This window comes from Protopterus annectens, chromosome 8.part0, assembly GCF_019279795.1.
Source record: "Protopterus annectens isolate FY-2018-M chromosome 8.part0, PAN1.0, whole genome shotgun sequence".
Lineage (NCBI taxonomy): Eukaryota > Metazoa > Chordata > Ceratodontiformes > Protopteridae > Protopterus > Protopterus annectens.
In genome coordinates, this window is record NC_056741.1 from 1,061,988,864 (window position 1) to 1,062,008,483 (window position 19,620).

The 19,620-nt window shown below is 42.1% G+C and overlaps 1 protein-coding gene across 1 annotated transcript in view; it reads right to left on the reverse strand.

The window, feature by feature from the left end:
* PPP2R1A (protein phosphatase 2 scaffold subunit Aalpha) overlaps window positions 1-19,620 on the reverse strand; it is a 2,558,186-nt gene that overhangs the window by 2,121,360 nt on the left and 417,206 nt on the right. The window contains exon 3 of the mRNA XM_044079364.1: window positions 837-937. Coding sequence (XP_043935299.1) covers window positions 837-937 — 101 coding nt within the window. The remainder of the gene's footprint in view (window positions 1-836; window positions 938-19,620) is intronic.

A 19,620-nucleotide genomic window follows, 5' to 3' on the forward strand; every position in this document is an offset into this window, starting at 1 on the left:
TTATGGCTGAGAATATACATACTGTGGTAGTGCCATTACAACGAAATCATGCAAATATTAAAATGCACAAGTAGCTAAGAAACACTTAAAACACGAACTACAAAGAATTAATGAAAATGAAAAAAATTATCACATGGAATCATCCAATACCAACTGTTAAAAGCAAAAACCTAGATATTTTAACCAAAGGGGGAAAAAAAAGGACAAAACCAGCATTAATTACTAAAATAGCTATGGTTAAGAACTACAGTATTCTATGTACTGACAGACAGCTTTAAACTTCACTACATACAAGCATAAACCACAGCAAAGTGGAAAAGGACATCTATACAGTTCAAATAACTGAGATATTACAGAAAACAATCCAAGCATACACAAATATGTGAGGGGAAAAAACGTAAGAGAACCCTATACAAACTTCAGGAGGAGGCAATTCTTGCTGCATTGTAGGTGCTGGAAACAGCACTCTTACCAAACATCAAAGACTGAAACAAAGCTGGTTTCGTGAACTTTAACTATACCCAGACTTAGAAATGTGGTCCGTTTCTGTCAAAGTGCTAAAAACCCTACACATTTGAAGAAATTAAAATAAGAATTCAAGAGGGATACAGCTCCTTCAGAAGAGAACAAAATGCAGATGACCATCAATACCTAAAAGTCCAGGTGGAGTATTGCTGAAGCATTCCCTAAAGAAAGATGCCCAAGATCTCAAAGTTATTAGAGATAAACCCATAATAACAATGCCGCTTTGACATGAAGTCTGCCCCCCTCATCTGCTTTGCTACTATTAAGATAAAGCAAACTAAAGCAGGTTATGACTTTTGTGCAGAACATACCAGAAGACAGTGAACAAACTCGGGTCCTCCAACCAGTGTTGTAAATGTTCCCAGTTGTTCAGCCAATGCTAACAATACTTCATCTTCATCATAAATTGTGTCTATAAAGAAAAAAAAGTCAGAAAAAATAAATATACAGTTTGTGCACAACACCTCACAAAAGCATACACTGTGAAAGCAAATTGACTATCAAGACCCATACTTGATGTTACTTGATGTTAAGGTGAAGCTGCCACTTAAGTATATTTCTGTTTTACTTCTTCCTCCAACTCATCTCGAAGACAGCCTTAAGTTTGTCCCATGCACTTCAATCTACACCAGCTTCTCAGTCTATCATCTGTTAAGGATGGTTATTCCATGAATCTACATCCCTTTATGGAAAAAACTCTTTAAAGGGATCATCCTCCACACTAAAAAAGTGTCCCAATTTTCTTGTATAGTTAAGAGGCAATGGCAACGTAAACTAGGCAGATTACTTGAGCTTCTCCAATCCCAAAAGAGATAAAGAACTTAAATCTTTCATCACTGCTCTCTTAAAAACACTCTACACTACAAGCTACAGTCCTTTCGTCAGCCTACTTTGTCTTACCACATAAACACTCAAAGTAAAGGCATGCAATGGGTGTGCACTAAGGGGCCATCATCTGCCTCTCCAAGTGACATAGCCTCTCAGGCAACTCAACCTCTTCCACTTTTAATCCTTGGTTTTCAATTTTTTTTTTAAACTTTTGAGCCCCTTGTACCTGCCATGTTTTGAATGACCACCATGACTCACTCTTAGTTCCCTTAGGGTAAGGGCCTAATGCAATGCAGCAGTATCCGCGTAGCCACTAGGAGACTTATCTCATGTTAAAATCATTTTTATGTACCAACCAATTACTTAAGGGAAAAGCATGCAATGGGTGCCAGTGTGGAGTCATCACCCATCTCTCGTAGTGACTCAGGCAACTTCATCCTTTCACCTTTCAGCACATTGTTCCTGCTAGATCCCCAATCTCCAAGTGGGGGAAGCAACTCCAAAAGGTGCCACTCCACCTCCTTCCAAGAGGCAAGCACGTTACTCCTCTTCATTTGCTTCCTACCACAGTAGGCTCCTCTAGTGCCTGGTCAACTACTTGAATCAGAGTCAGCTGGATAGTAGTCAGAGCTCTATCCCGCTACATAACAAAGCCAGTACAAAATGTTCTAGTTTTTAACTCACTTGAAATGACTACCAAAAGACTTCCATATCATTTCTAAAAGTAAAACAATTTCCGTTAACTTTTTACTTTGTTTTTTTTTCCGAGCTGAATTCTGTATTAAATGGAAAAACTTCCATAAGTCGAAAAATTCTCAACTACTACTTCAGTCTCTCCAAAATATTCATGTGTCCCAAAATGTGCTGACATATGTTAATTATCTACATCTACTTTGCGATATCATTTATACAGACATAGGGGAAAAAAGTTATGTCTTATCATAATGTTCCATCTGTGTTGTCGATCTTCATCTACACTTGACTAATGGGCACGGTTCCGATCTTCGGAATCGATCTGGTCGTTACACAGCTCGAGTCAACCAAAAAGTCTCTTGAGCTGCAAGTCTACCCACAATTCCCCTCTCCAAATTACCTCAGATCAAGTTTGCCTATACAGAAAAATAGAATTATGAAAGTCAGAAGCCTTGTCCAAGGCACCCGAACAGTAAAAATTCAGGACAGGATATCGCTCCACCAGAAAACTGAAGGAGGGGGAAGGTGGGAGGGACGCAAGAATAGATGAAGATCGACAACACAGATGGAACATTATGGTAAGACATGACTTCTTTATCTGAGGTTTTCAATCTTCATCTATTCTTGACTAACGGGACAGAGTCCCTAGCCCCACCTTGTATCTTGTGAGGCCTTATGGAAGGACATTCCTGAGCACCATAAAGCCAAAAGATGCTCTCCCCCTGGAGACCACATCCAATTTGTAATACGTAATAAAGGTTTGAGGCATAGCTTTTGAGGCATAGCCCACATTGCAGCAGAGCAAATGTCTGACATGGAAGCTCTGGAATGAAAGACTGTAAAAGTTGCCACTGATCTTGTAGAATGTGCCTTGACTGGTTTTGGAAGTGTCATATTAGACTTTTTGTATATGAATGATATACATTCTCTCAACCACCTAGAGAAAGTTACCCTGGAGACTTGGTCTTCCCAAAGTTGCACTGGCAAAGGATGCAAACAAATAATCAGATTAACTAAATTGTTTTGTTCTATGTAAATAGAATTGCAACTGCCTATGTACATCCAGGAGGTGAAGGCAGTACTCTCCTATGTTACAATTTGGGAAAAATGCTGGTAAGTCTACAGATTGATTGATATTAACATCTGAAATCACTTTAGGCAAAAAGTTGGATTTGTTCTGAGTGACACTCTGTCCTTATGGAAAATTAAGTAAGAAGCTTTAGAACATAGGGCTTGTAATTTGGAGACTTGTCTCGTGGAAGTAATAGCTACAAGAAATAACGTCTTCCAAGAGAGAAACTTTGAATCACAGGTAGATGCTAATTCAAAGGGTGATGCCGTAAGTGACTGTAGTACTAAAGTCAAATCCCAAGACAGGAGAGGATCCCTAAAAGGGGAGTTTAAGTGTATAGTACCTTTTAGGAAAACCATTAGACATCTCCACAAACCAAGAACCACAATGAAGGCAAGCAGCAAGCAACACCAGGAATAGAGAACCAGAATTTATTGAAAACCTTAGCGCTTTCGTCAGATTATATCCATGGACTTTTTCAGAGGTATTAAAACCAACAAACATCACTTCACCTTTTAAATATCCCGCCAAAAAACAATCATGTGACATAATTAATTAACAATTAAAGGAAAATCCACCTAAAAAATATATATGTATATACAAAAATACAATGCATACAAAAGCACTACATAAAACAATGTATGAATAAAACAGTTAATAAATGTAATAAATGTTAATAAATATTATTAATAAAAATATTCACCTGCAGTTTAAACATTTACACATAATAAGAGCAAAGTTTTAAAACACTGCTAATAGAAACACATTCATTCAGTCCAGGACAAACACAAGTATTTAATTTTAATTGCCATCTAAGTTCTAAAAAGTCTTTCCAAGGTCCCCCCCTCACATTTCTAACTACATGGTCAATGCCAACAAAACCAAACTCATGACCAGGATTTTCACCAATATGTTTGGATAAAGCATTTTTATGTTTGGATAAAGCATTCTTATGGTTTCTCTTCCTGATATCTAAAGTGTGCTCATATATACGTTCTTTCAGTTTTCTTTGTGTCTTTCCAATGTAAAAACAACTGCAAAATTTACAATTTTAGGAAAAAATCAAGGTTTGGTCACCACAACTGATATGAAGGTTCAAAATCGCTGCGAGAATAACTTTGACTGTGGAAGGAGAGGCTCCTTTGTTACAATAAACATTGACTATTTCAGGCTATTTACTAAAGGATTTCAATACATACCAGCTAGACCACTGAGAATAGTGGACACATTATTAGATTTAAAACTATTTCAACGCAAACTTAACCTGAATTATTTTTTTCAGGGCAAGAATAAAGTACAGTTGTGCAAACTTACCACAAATGTAGATGTTCGAGTGTATTCACTGTTGCAGTCATTATATTTGGGTTATCTGCTTGCAGGTAGCCCTCAGTCGGCCTGATTAACAAAGTCTTGGGTCCTGCGTCTGTTGCTGTCTCTTCTTCCAGGACGTCAGGTCATCAGGGGTATAAAACATGCAGCCAACTCCATTACATCAGTTTCTCTTGCCCCAGATGTCAGGTCCCCCCCCTACAGTGGATACACTCGAACATCTACACTTATGGTAAGTGTACACAACTGTACTATGTTCTTCGTGTTTCACTGTTGCAGTCATTACATTTGGGTAGATTCCCAAAGCTATGGTTGGAAGGAGGAATTTAAATAGCATTAGGGCCAGCTATAAGGCCCTGCAAGACTGCAGTGGCAAAGCCAGCTCTGGATTTAGAGAAAATTGGCAAATTATAATGCTTGGTGAAAGTATGTACAGAACTCCAGGTAGCAGCGTCTAGAATGTCCCTGGTAGGGATGCCTCGGAGAAAGGCTGGAGAGGTAGATGCAGCCCTGGTGGAGTGAGGTCTGATCCACTGGGGGATAGGTTTTATATATAGCAGAAATGAATGCAATGGCCTATCCATCTAGAAATGGTTTGCTTTGAAATAGCCTTCCCCTCTGCCCCTGCAGCAAATGCCACCAGCAGTTGTTCAGATTTCCTTTGAGGTTTAGTCCTGTCCAAGTAGAATCTAAGTTGTCTGTGCACATCTAAGGAATGCAGTATCTGTTACCCTTTGTTCTGTGGATTGGGAAAGAAGGTTGGCAAATTAATGGACTGATTAAGAGCCACACTGGTTACCACCTTGGGCATGAAGGATGGATTGGTTCTGAGGGATACCCTGTCCCACATGAAAGATGATGAAAGGCTCCACTGCCATAAGGGCCTGTAATTCAGATACCCTTCTAGCTGAAGTGATTGCTAAAAGGAAAGCTGTTTTCCAAGACAGAAATTTTAAGTCCGCAGTAGCAGTTGGCTCGAAAGGAGGTAGAGTGAGTTTCTCCAAAACAAAGTTAAGGTCCCAGGCAGGGGTTGGAGCTCAACTGGGTGGTCTCAAATTTTTGGCCCCTCTGAGGAACTGCTTCAGCAGTGGATGAGAGAAGAGGGGAGGTTCTGTATTATAATGAGCTGAAATGGCTGAGGCATGGATTTTAATGGGAGGAAAAAGACAGGCCCTTGTGAAGCATCTCCGTTAAGTATTGTAAAATCTGAGGTAAACTGGGCGCTGCTGTGCTCATCCCTTGAGACTGGTTCCAGGCACAGAATCTTTTCCATTTCTCAGCATAAGATTTTCTAGTACTAGGCCTCCTTGCCTCTAAAATGATATCCATCACAGGTTTACTGAGGGATGGTAAAGGAGAGATTAGGTAATTAGCCAGGCTGCAAGGTTCAGTGATAGAAGCTGAAAGTGCAGAATCTGGTTCTCCTGCTGGGACAACAGGAAAGGAGTCTGAGGCAGGTGCCATGGGGATAACCGTGACACACTGCGCAGGAGGTGGTACCAGTCTTGGCGTGGCAAGTCTGGAGCAATCAAAATCATCCTTGGTTTGTCCTGTTTGATATTTAGTAGTACTTTGGAGAGCAGAGGCAGTGGGGGGAAGGCATAGACCGATAGTTTTTTCCAGCTGAAGGACAGGGCATCCACTTTCCAGGCTTGTTTGTATGAGTCCTTGTGCAAAATTTGTCCAATTGGTAGTTCTGGGGAGAGGCAAATAGGTCTATATCTGGGCTCCCCCATTTGCTTGTCAACATGTTGAAAATCCTTGGTTCCAGTTTCCACTTGTGTGGGTCCATGAGGTTTCTGCTTAGTCCGTCTGCCAGTGTATTTAATTTCCTGGCAGGAACTGAGCTTGTAGGTGCACTTGGTAGCTCAAGGCTGTGTTCCAAAATGCCATGGCTAGTCTGCAGAGGGGGTAAGAATGTGTACCCCCTGCTTGTTTATGTACCACATAACATTGGTGTTGTCCGTCTTTACCATTAGTTGTCTTGGAAGAATGCGGTCCTTGAAGGCTGTCAGAGCATTCTGTACAACTAACATTTCTTTTTGACTGATATGCAGGTGCATTTGACTTGGGTTCCATTTGCCCTGAATGCACTTCCCTGCCAGGTGAGCCCACCATGCATAGTCTGATGAGTCTGTTGTTAGGGATTGGTGGCAGGGGGTGGTGTGAAAGGTAGTCCCATGTTTTGGTGGCAGGCCTCTGCCCACCAAAGGAACTCTAGGCGTAGGCAATGTATGTTAGGAATCATTGCTTCTAGATCCTGGGAATGTTGACACCATAGGCTTTTTAGATACCACTGTAGTTTCCTCATATGCAGTCTTGCATATGGAATTAGAAGAATGCAGGAGGCCATGAACCCCAAGGCTTGCAGTATTTGTCTTGCAGATAGCAGGGTTTTTGTGGCCACTTGTTTGAAGTAGTTTGTCAAATGAATTTGTTTCTCTGGCATGAGGTAAGCCATCTGGGAAGTTGTATTCAAGCTTGCTCACAGGAATATAATTTGTTGACAGGGTACCAGGTGAGATTTCTTTTCATTTACAGTGTACCTCAGACAGGTTAGAACCCTTTGTACAAATGCCAGATGATTCAAAAGTATGCCCCGGCTTTCTGCCTAAATTAGACAATCGTCCAGGTATGGGTATATTTGAATATTTCTTGCCTGCAAAATGCAATAACTGGAGCTAGGCACTTTGTGAATACCCTGGGCGCAGAAGATAAGCCAAAGGGCAGTGCAGAGAACTGATAGTGTGTGTAGCCTGCTTTGAAGAGAAGGTATCTTCTGCAAGATTCCCTGACTGGGATATGCAGGTATGCTTTTAAATCTAGTGTTGCCAACCAGGCGTCTTTGCCTAGCATAGGAAGTAACTGGTGAAGAGTCAGCATCTTGAATTTTGGAATCTCCAAAAAGGTGTTTAGAGTAGACAGGTCCAGAATAGGACGCCAAGAATTGCCTTTTCTGGGTACCAGGAAAAGTCTCGAGTAGAAACCTTGTCCCTTTTCCTCTTCTTGTACTAAATGAATAGCCCCCATGATTAAGAGAGAAAGTACTTGTTTTTGGGCCTATTCCCACTGGTTTGGGGGTAGGTCCGGCCACCCATTTGGTGTTGGCAATGTGTGGAAGTGAAATCTGTATCCCTGGGACACTATATTTAAAACCCATTTGTCCTGGGTAATGAGCTCCCACTTCTTTGCATGAAGAGCAATCTTTCCCCCCTAAGGGGCAGTCAGTTGGAAGTGCTTGGAAATTTTAACAGGAAGTCATTGAGACAGTTTACCATAGGGGGGAGTCTTATTACTTCCAGATTTGGAAATGGAGGCCCCCCCACTGCTTAGTCCTATGTGTCCCTTGGGACTGAAACTTGGGGTTCCCTGCTGTGTCTGGGTTTGGCTTGAGAAGACCTGGAAGAGGCTGGAAAGGACCAAGTTTTAGACGGCCAGTGCCTACTAAATCTAGGAGGCTGAACTTGTAAGAAATATTTAACAGTTTGCATAGATTTAGCTTTATCTTCCATCTTTTTAAGAACTTCCTCAGCCTTGTTGCCAAACAGGCGGTCCTGATTTAAGGGAGCATCCAACAATTTAGCTTTAACATGATCAGGTAAAGATTGCTCCTTAAGCCAAGCATGCCTTCTGAGCACAGACCCAGTAACAGCAGCCCTGCAAGAGGCCTCTAATGAATCAAAACCACATTGCAAAGTATGTTTTCCAACCTGTTCAGAAGAATGCATTAAATCCTGCAATTCTTTATTTTCCACACAATCAGAAATCAACATAATTTTCTGTTTAAGCAATCCAATAACATGTTGCTGATACTTTAACATATGAAACTGGCCGTTTGAATCCCTAATGGCCAAGGTTGCAGAAGTGTAAACCTTGTTACCCCATCTATCCAGTGCCCTGGAGTCTCTATCAGAAGGGGTAGGATTTTTAAGCCTTAATGCCCTTGGGCCCCTGAGAAATAGTCTCTGGATTCGCAATAGGAATTTTAAAAAGGAACTTGTGTGACCCAGGGACCCTGCAATATTTGTCAGGTTTTCTGGGAGCAGGAGGCAAGGAATCACGGGCCAAACTAGATTCCGAAAAAGCATCATCAACGATGTCTAGTACAGGGGGGATAGCTAAAAGCCTATGCTGAGGCAGGAGTAATAAATCCCTGAGCCTCTTTTTTGAATCAGAAATATCCTGGCTTTCTCAGTGGAAATGCTCCCTTAGAGTATGTAAGGTTTCACCAAAAGAAAAATCCTCTGGAGGGAAAGCAGAGGGAATAGAGTCCTCTGCATCAGAATCTTCATAAGTAGATAAGGGCAAATCAGGATCATCAGAAGAATAAAAAAAAAACAGAATCCTGGTCAGAAGATTCATAAACAACTTCAGTTCTAGGCCTCTTAGAAGGGGGGGGGGGTTGGTTACCCCTGATTAGAGTTATTATTCTTATCATTTGTTTTTTAGGCATAGAGGCCTGAGCGTCGTTTTTTTAGGCATGGTTCGAGATTTAGGCCTAAATGAAGAAGGAGGCGTTGGTTTAATATGCAAGTCCGTGGGCCTGAATACACCCTCAGAAGCCGGTGCTTGCACAGCGGCTTCGGACCCGTCCAATGTAGAGACATCCGCGGGTTCCATAGTTGAAGCATCTCACAGCAGACCGGACTCCGAATGGTTCTCAGTAGAGGCCTGCGAATCAGAAGTAGCAGTTATCAGGGGCTGCGAAAGCGCCTCACTGAGTACCGGCGAACTGCCGACTGGCTTAGGAGAAGCGTCGTCGGTAGTTTTAGACCTCGGCGGCCTGTCTCTGTCTTTATCTTTGCATTTTTTTCGGAATCCCGGTAGTCAGATGGCTAACAGATGATATTTCTGGATAATTAAACCGAGAACCGAAATGTTTAAAGGCAAAAATATACCAACGATGGATAGTGCGCTGATTAAATAAAGCACAAAACCGACAGCAAGGTACGTCGTGGTCAGGGCCTAGGCAAGGAATACAGTACGAATGAAAATCTTTATGAGGTATTTGCTTTCCACAAGTAATGCAATTATTAACTTTCACTGACATCGGTAAAGAGCAAGAAAAAGTTTCCCCAACGGGGTACTTAGCTTTAGTTGAAGACTTCAGTTCTGAAACTCGAAAACAAAAATTTCATGAGTCGGCCGACCTTCACTTGCGAACTGCTTCTGCTTCGGGCGCCGTATGGCAAGAAAGACTGATGTAATGGCATCGGCTGCATGTTTTATACCCCTGACGACCTGACATCATGGAAGAAGGGGCAGCAACCGACACAGGACCCAATACTTTGTTAATCAGGCCGACTGAGGGCTACCTGCAAGCAGATAACCCAAATGCAATGAGTGAAACACGAAGAACATCTTGAACAATGACCTTGTTAATCGTAGTGTCTTCAACCCACCCCTGAATCCAGTACTTAAAATGTATGATGAACTAGTAGAAAGTGAGATTAGGAAATTAGGAACAAGGAGGATCACTATCAGTAACTTGATTAAAGAAGATAAAGAACTGGTTCACATTTTAACACAAAGGGTTGTCGAATAACGAAACCTGATAAGGGGGGAAGGGTGGTGATTATGGACTCTATTGACTATGAGACAACCATGTTTGACATTTTAAATGATGAAACAAAGTATAGTGTGGTTTCAAGAAATTAAATTTTTATAGCTTACTCAAAATAGATTATTTTGTCAGAGACCATTTATTTCAAGGTACGATAGACAAAACATTGTATGAATTTTTAACAGTCCTTAATCCAAAAATCCCTACGGTGTTTGGAATCCCAAAAACACAAAAATATTCAAAACCCCCCTTTCCGCCCCACTGTTGCAGGGGCTCATTCTAAGATAGAACCTTTGGCTTTATATACTGATTATTGGCTAAAAAAGTTTGTAACGTCCTTAGAGCATATTTCCAAGGACTCTTGGGATTTCTTAACAAAAATCACAAAGGAGAAATTTGATGAAGAACTAATACTAGTTACTATTGATGTTATTGACCTGTTCCCAAGTATCCCACATGACATCGGATTGGAGTGGTTCCAAGATGTTCTTATACAGTGTAAATATTTGAGAAACGAACAAGTGAATTTAATTCTAGAATTTATGGAAACCATTCTAAAAACACAATTATATGTATTTTAATGGAGAATATTATAAGCAGGAAAAAGGCGTAGCAATGGGGACCACTTGCGCCCTCTCATACACCAACTTAGTATTAAATTATCGGGAGAAACACTATATCTTTCAGAAAGATTGGTTTAAACAAGTAGTCTTCTATATGAGGTTTTTGGATGACGTGCTTCTATTTTGGAAGGGTTCTCAAGCAGAACTGAAAGTATTTCTTGAATACACTAATAGCAGTACAACCATTTTGAGGTTTACTCACACTACATCAAAGGAAAATATTAATTACCTCGATGTTATTATCTATAAAGATTATAAGACAAATAATTTTCACTCCAGAATATTCTGTAAGGAGACATTTTCAAATTCTTATTTACACTACAATAATGAACATCCTTATTACCAAAAGAAAGGAATTATTAAAGGTCAACTAATCAGAGCTTCAAGGATGTGTAGTGATAGAGAAGTGTTTATGGAAGAAGTAAACTTTATTATACACTTGTTTAAACAGAGAGGATACCCTGAGACCTTAATTGTGAAGTTAGTTGATGAGGTAGTACTAGAGAGAGAGAAGAGAAATTTAAACCGATTTTAGGTTCAGGGAATACTATTTTAGACAATAAGAAAGAAAAAGAGGAACCTTACAATTTAGGTTCATAGGTAGGTACTAAGCTATCGGCCCAAGGGCCTACGTAAGCCTAGCCAGCAAGGTACCATAGCTTACGCCACCCAAGAAAGTTATTTTCCTGTGCCACTGTCCAGCAGAGAGACAGAAGTGATCCCCGGGGTGTATTAATTATTATTATTGGCATTTATACACACATTTTCACCCGTCAAGTAGAAAGCATTACTAAGAAATACTGGAATATTCTGACATTAATAAATTTATTCCATCAGTTCCAATATTTACAAGGAGAAGGGGTGTTAATCTGAAAGAAGTGCGAGAGAGACAGTGTAATTAATCAGCAGGTTAACAGAAATAAAAAAAAAACAGGTACATATAAATGTGGTTTTTGTAACCAGTGTTCTCAGATGATGGACAAAGAAGAATTAATGTGCATTTAAGAGTAAAAGGACATTATAATGGTAACAGCAAGGAAGTTGTGTATGTGGCGACCTATGAATGCTACCCTAGTTTCTATGTAGGAAAGACAAAGAGACCTATACGAAAATGTGTGTACAAACATTTACATGACATTACACAAGAAAAAGAAACTTAATGCTCTGTTTAGACCCCAAAAAGAATGTATAAATTGCACAGATACATTTTTTGTTATAGAACAGATATTACAAGACCCAAGGGGTGGACCTTGGGAGGCTAAATTGGAGTATAAAGAACTTTTTTGGCAAATGAAATTAGATGCAGCCAAAAACCCAGGCTTAAATGAGAACATAGGTATTAACAGCGTTCTGAAGTTAAGGGCAGCAAAACTGTGAACTTCCCTTACTTGACACTAATGCTCTTAGACTGAGTTTTTTTATTGAACAGAATAGTTGTTGTTGTTGTCTTTCGGCTTTTCCCGGTTAGGGGTCGCCACAGCGGAACTCCGGTCCGCTAATGACTGGCAGTAGATTTTTACGTGCCGAGTTGCCAACTCTGACGCACAACCTTCAACAAAGGTACGCCCATTCACGCATGTCTCCACACAGAAGACGCTTTAGCTGAGAATCGAACAGGACAACGTCTTACTGTGAGGCGACAACGTTACCGCAGCACCACCACCACAGTACTTATTTTACAGTGTTTTTTTATGGTTTCCACTTTTTAAATCTAGAAGTTCATTATTTTAAAGAACTTATGCTTTTTACATTTTACTGATTTGTTCAGACAATCACAATAGACAAGATATGCTAAGAGTTAAAAAGGAGGGGTTTCTTTTTTTCTTTTTGTGAACGTGATTAGTTCAACAATGAGTACATTCATTTAAAAGTGATGTTTTTTATGCAAAGAATTTTGTTCTGAAGAAGCTTGGGGGATTACTGGGTGAAAGCACTTAACATTCTGTATTAAAAGCATTACAGGAGTTTTGTGTTTTTCTGTCAAGAAGCCTGACTGTTTCTTATTGTCCTTTATTAAAAATGGCAATGAGAAATTCCAAAATTGTTTTGACTGACGCTGAAAAGGGGTCTAATCCATTATCAAAAGCCCAGATAGGAAACCTCTTCCATTTGCTTAGGTAGGCAGTTCTAGTGGATTGTTTATGCAATGCCAGCAAACTATGCCATTCAGGAGAAGGTATAGCACGACGCCTGGCAACTAATAGAAGTGGAGGAACCAAGCTGTCAGCTTGAGTGTCTGAAGGCTGGGATGTACTAGTCACTGAGGATAGGACAGTACATCTGGAACTGGGTCCAGAATCCAAGGTCTGCAAAGCTGATGAGGTCACAGGAAGGGAAGCCATATCTGTCAATGCCAATAAGGAACAATGAGAATTACCTTTCTTCTCAACCAAGATGCTTTCTTGAAGAACATCAGGATCAGATGAATTGGGGGGAAAGGCATAGAGCAGACCTGGGGGCCAATCGTGTAGGGAGTCTCTGAGTGACTTCCCCTGAGGGGGAATTTAGGCAAAGTAGCTTCCGTATTTGCTGCTGAGGGGTGAGGCAAACAGGTCGCAGCAAGGCTGGCCCCAACGAAGAAAAATCTCCTTCGCTACTCCTGAGTTCAAAGAACACTTGTGAGGCAGGAGAATGTATCTGCTCAGCTTGTCCGCAATTACATTGGAAGTTCCCAGGATGTGCGTCGCTATCAAAAAGCGGTCATAAGATATCACCCATTGTCACACTTGGAGGGCTTCTCGACATGGTGGGTAGGACTGGTTCCTCCCGTTTTGTTGATGTACCAAACTACAGACATGTTGTCTGCCTGAACAGCTATCGACCCTGAAGGTAAGGCAGAATGAAACGCTTGCAACGTCAGAAGCACTGCCCTTAGCTCCAGAACACTGATATGCAGGCTGGCCACGGAGGGGGACCAAGTGCCTTGGACTGTCTTTCCTAGATAATGCCCCCCACCCCATCTGGGAAGCATCTGGGGTCACTATGGCCTTGGGCTGGGGGAAGACAAAGGGAAGACCTTGAAGAACCTCTCTAGAATGCATCCACAAGTCAGACTGCTTTTGCACTGGCTGGAAATGAAAATTAAGTGGTCCATGGGATGAGTAAGAATTGACCATTGGTTCTCTAATAACCAGTGAAGATGTCTCATGTGGAATCTTGCTAGTGTCACCAACGTGATAGCCGATGCCATGGAGCCCAGAGCTTGTGGAATTAACTGAGCAGGTATTTTGTTTGAGCACAGAAGAGGCTGGACTTGCCTCTGTATTTTCTGCAGCCTGTGAAGAGGAAGAGACGCAATGCAAGATGAACTGTTGAGACAAGCTCCGATGAATTCCATGTCTTGTTTGGGAGTTAACTGGGATTTGGCAGTACTGACTGTTATGCCCAATTGGCGGGACAGGTCCTGTATGAAGCCAGTAGTCTGTTGCAGTAGATGCCTGGTGGAAGCGGTGAGAAGCCAGTCGTGTAGGTAAGGAAAAGTACAGTTGTGTACACTTACCATAAATGTAGATGCTCGAGTGTATTCACTGTTGCAGTCATTACATTTGGGTTATCCTGCTGGCAGGTTGCCCTCAGTCGGCCTGAATTCCAAAGTCTTGGGTCCTGCATCGGTTGCCGTTGCCTCTTCCCTGATGTCAGGCAGTCAGGGGTATAAAAGATGCAGCCAACGCCATTTTATTTAGTTTTTCTTGCCCCAGATGTCAGGTGCCCCCAAAAGGGTAGGCTAAAATTAGGTAAATTAAACATAGATGCACCAAAATAATTTTTTACCTTCCTCTATAAGCAAATACATCATCTAGGTTGCATAGATTAGAGAAGTAAAGATAAGTTCCAGCAAAAATAAGGGGGATGGCGGGTGGGTAACCTGGACTGCAACAGTGAATACACTCGAACATCTACATTTATGGTAAGTGTACACATCTGTACTATGTTCTTTGTGTTTCACTGTTGCAGTCATTACATTTGGGTTGAGTCGCAAAGCTATGGTTAGGGAGCTGGAGCTAAACAGCATTAGGAGCGGCTATGAGGCCCTGCAGAACTGCAGTGGCAAAGCCTGCCCTGAATTTAGAGTAAAGAGGCAGATTGTAATGTTTTGTAAAGGTATGCACTGAACTCCAAGTAGCAGCCTCCAAAATGTCTTTGGATGGTACTCCCCTGGGAAAGGCTGCAGAAGTGGCTGCAGCTCTGGTTGAATGTGGCCTAATGCCCTTAGGCACTGGTTTGCCATGTTGTGAGTAGCAAAAACGAATGCAGTGACCTATCCACTTTAAAATAGTCTACTTGGAGATAGCCTTTCCTTGTGATGCTGTGGCATATGCCACTAGTAATTGCTCTGTCTTTCTGAAAACTTTAGTTTTGTCCAAGTAGAATCTAAGTAGTCTGTGTACGTCCAAAGAATGCATAATTTTCTCCCCATTGTTCTGTGGATTTGGATAAAAAGTTGGCAAATGAATTGTTTGGTTAAGGGCTACACTGGATACCACCTTAGGCATAAATGTAGGGTTTGTTCTCAGAGAGACCCTGTCTGGATAGAAAATGATAAAGGGTTCCACAGCCATGAGAGCCTGTAGCTCTGAAACTCGTCTTGCAAAAGTTATTGCTAGGAGCAGAGCTGTTTTCCAAGATAAAAACTTTATGTCCGCAGTAGCAGCTGGCTCAAAAGGAGGTAAGGTGAGTTTTTCCAAGACATAATTGAGGTCCCATGCAGGTGTTGGTGTTCTCCTTGGAGGCCTTAAGTTTTTGGCTCCTCTGAGGTACTGCCTTAATAAAGGATGAGAAAAAAGTGGTGGCTCTGTATTGTAATGAGCTGAAATGGCAGAGGCATGGATTTTAACTGATGAAAAAGATAGGCCTTTGTCCAGCATCTCAGTTAAATATTTCAAAATCTGAGGAATATTTGGGACAGCTGTATCAGTTCCTTGAGCTTGGTTCCAAGCGCAAAATCTCTTCCATTTCCCAGCATAGGATTTTCTAGTGCTAGGCCTTCTGGCTTTTAAAATGACATCCATCACAGCTTTACTGAGAGGTGTGGTTTGTATGGCTACATTATCTGCCATGCTGCCAGGTTTAGAGTCCTGAGTTGGCTGTGCAGAATCTGATTGTTTTGTTGGGACAGTAGATGAGGTATTTGAGGTAAGGTACAGGCTGGGCATTGGGACAAGTTCCTTAGGATCGGATACCAGTACTGGCGCGGCCACTCTGGGGAAATCAGAATAATTTTTGGTCTCTCCTGCCTGACCTTTAGGAGTACTTTGGGGAGGAAAGGCATATACTGATAGGTTTGTCCAGTTGAAAGATAAGGCATCCACTTTCCAAGCTTGTCTGTGATAAGTCCTTGTACAGAATCTTCTTAGTTGATTGTTTTGAGGGGAGGCAAATAGATCTATGTCTGGGCATCCCCATTCCATTGTTATCATGCTGAAGACTTTTGGATCCAGGAGCCACTCATGGGGATCCATGAGGTTTCTGCTTAGTTCGTCTGCCAGAGTATTTTCCTTTCCTGGCAGGAATTGTGCCTGTAGATCAGTAGTTGTCCCGGATGAAGTAGGTCCTTGAAGGCTGTCAGGGCATTTTGAACAGCTAGCATCTCTTTTTGATTGATATGTAGATGATTTTGGTTTGTGGGCCAGGTGCCCTGAATGCCTCTTCCTTCCATGTGTGCCCCCCAGGCATAATCTCATGCATCCGTCATTAGGATCCGCCTGGCTGGGGGTAGTTTGAATGGCTGTCCCTTGTTTTGGTGACAAGCCTTCGCCCACCATCTAAATTCCTGTTGCAGGCAGGGTATTAGAATAATCATTGTTTCCAGACTGCAACAATGTTGTGTCCAGACACTTTTTAGGTACCATTGAATTTTCCTCATATGCAGTCTTGCATATGGAATTAGTAAGATGCAGGATGCCATGAAGCCCAAAGCCTGCAGAATTTTTCTTGCAGATAACTGGGCCTTTGTTGCCATTTCCTTGAACTAGGTAGTCAATTGCCTTTGTTTGTCTGGAGTGAGATAAACTATCTGGGCATTTGTATTTAAGCTTGCACCCAGGAATATTATCTCTTGAGAGGGTACTAGTTTTGATTTCTTTTTGTTGACTGTGTACCCTAGGCATGTTAAAAGAATTATCACAAAAGTCAGATGCTGTAGTAGAATGTCCTTGTTCTCTGCTTGTATGAGGCAGTCGTCCAAATAAGGATATATTTGTATTCCTCTTTGTCTGCAGTAAGCAATTACTGGTGGCAGGCACTTTGTGAAGACCCTGGATGCAGTAGATAAGCCAAAGGGCAGTGCAGGGAATTGGTAATGCTTTGAGCCAGCCTTGAATCTGAGGTATCTTCTGCATGATTGTCTGATTGGGACATGCAGGTATGCCTCTTTTAGGTCTAAAGTCACGAGCCAAGCCTTGCTGCCCAGCATGGGCAGAAGCTGCTGTAAGGTCAACATCTTGAATTTTGGTATATCGAGGCAAGTGTTTAGAATAGATAAGTCCAGTATTGGTCTCCATGCTTTTTCCTTTCTGGTGTACCAAGAACAATCGAGTAAAATCCTTGTCCCTGCTCTTGCTGTGGCACTTGTTGAATTGCCCTCATGTCCATGAGAGCAGCGACTTGTTTCTGAGCCTCTGCCCATTGATTTTTTGGCAGGTCTGGCCAACTGTTTGCTCTTGGCAGGGTATGGAAATGAAGCTTGTAGCCTTGTGACACTGTCTAGAACCCATTTGTACTGGGTTATAATGTGCCAGTTTTGAGAAAAAAGTGCTAGTTTTCCCCTTAAGGGTGCTGCCAGAAGATAAGTGCTTGGTGCAGGCAGGGAGAAGCCATTGGGACTGTTTCCTGTATGGTTGTGATTTGTCTTCTCCACCTCTGTAGGTAGAGGCACTCCACTGCTTAGACCTGTACGAACCTTGCGGCTGTGATCTGCCTCTAGGGCGTCTGGATCTGCCCCTTTGAGGTCTGTCTGAGACTGGAAAGGGCCAATTCTTTGTAGGCCAGTGTCTGCTAAATCTAGGTGGCTGTACCTGTAAGAAATCCTTGACCATTTGCATAGATTTAGCATTGTCCTCCATTTTCTTTAACACCTCTTCTGCCTTAACACCAAACAAGGTATCATGCTGTAAAGGAGCATCTAATAATTTTGCTTTAACATGGTCAGGCAGATTTTGTTCCTTTAATCAAGCATGCCTCCTAATGACAGAACCCATAACAGTGGCCCTGCAGGAGGCCTCCAGAGAATCAAACCCACATTGCAAAGTATGCTTTCCATCTTGTTCAGCTGCATGCAATAAATCCTGCATTTCTTTGTTTTCTGCACATTCAGAATTAGCCATCATTTTCTGTTTAAGCAGTGTCATGATATATTGCTGATATTTAAGCATATGAAACTGGCAATTTAAAGCCCTTATAGCCAAAGTAGCAGATGTGTAAATCTTTTTTCCCCATCTATCCAGTGCCCTAGAATCCCTGTCAGAGGGGGGGTAGGGTTTTTTGCAGTAGAAGCCTTGACCCCTTTCGGACCCTGTGAAATAGTTTCTGGCTCAGCAGTAGGGTTTTTAAAGAGGAATTTATGAGAGTCAGGGACCCTGTAGTATCTGTCCGGCTTAACAGGAGCTGGAGGTAAAGAGTCAGGGGTCAGACTAGACTCTGAGAACACATCATCTACAATGTCTAACACAGGTGGAATAGCTAGAGGCCTGTGTTGAGGTAGTAAAAGGAAGTCTCTGAGCCTTTTCTTAGATTCTGAAAAATCTTGGCTCTCCCAGTGGAAGTGCTCCCTCATGGTATGCAAAGTTTCCCCAAAAGAGTAGTCCTCAGGAGGAGAAGCTGAAGGAATTGACTCTTCAGCATCAGAATCCTCATGGGGGGAAGAGAATATTCCTGATCAGAAGAGGAATCAGAAGAAATGGAAACCTGATCTAAAGATTCATAGTCTGTCTCTTGCCTAGGCCTCTTACCAGGAGAGGGATGGGAACCCCTGATCAATGTAATAAGGTCTTTGGCCATTTTGAGCATCTGTTTTTTGGGCATGGAGGCCTGTCCTTGTGGCTGGTGAACTTGTTTCTTTCCCTTTAAAGGTGTTTTAGCCTTTGCCTTTGATGTTGGTTTAATATATAATTGTTTGGGTCTGAATACACCCTCAGAAGCCGATGCCTGCTCAGCGGCTCTGGACCATTCTGAGGGAATTATCTCCGAGGCTTCAATACCTTGAGTTTCCTGCAGCCTGGCCGACTCCACGTGGGAGTTGGTAGCGGCCTGCGACTGTAAAGTAGCGGGTGTCAGAGGCTGCGAAAGTGCCTCACTGAGGACCGGTGACGCTTAGGAGAAGCTTCGTTGTCGGTTTTGGACCTTGGTTGCCTGTCTTTTTCTTTTCGTTTTTTTGTGAACTCTGGTAGTCGGATGGCTATCCGACGACATTGTATAATTAAATCTTCGCCCAAAATAGCTTAACGTACCGAAGCTTAATAGTGCATTGGTTAAATCTAGCACAAAACCGACAACTAGCAACGTCATGGTCAGGGCCTAGGCAAGGAATACAATAAGAATGAAAGTCCTTATGAGGTATTTGCTTCCCACAAGAAATACAATTATTAACTTTTTCTGACATCGGTCTGGAGCAAGAAAAAAGTTTCCCCAACGGGGTACTTAGCTTTTAATGAAGACTTCGGATCTGAAACTCGAACACGAAAATCTCAGGAGTCGGCCGACCGGCACTTGTGAACTGCTTCTGCTTCGGGCACCGCGCGGCAAGAAAGACTAAATAAAATGGCGTTGGCTGCATTTTTTATACCCCTGACGACCTGACATCAGGGAAGAGGTGACAGCAACCGACACAGGACCCAAGACTTTGGAATTCAGGCTGAATGAGGGCAACCTGCCAGCAGGATAACCCAATGTAATGACTGCAACAGTGAAACACCAAGAACATCACTCTGAATCTCTGCAGCCTGAAATGTGCTGTGACCACCGCCATGCATTTGGTGAACACCCTGGGGGCT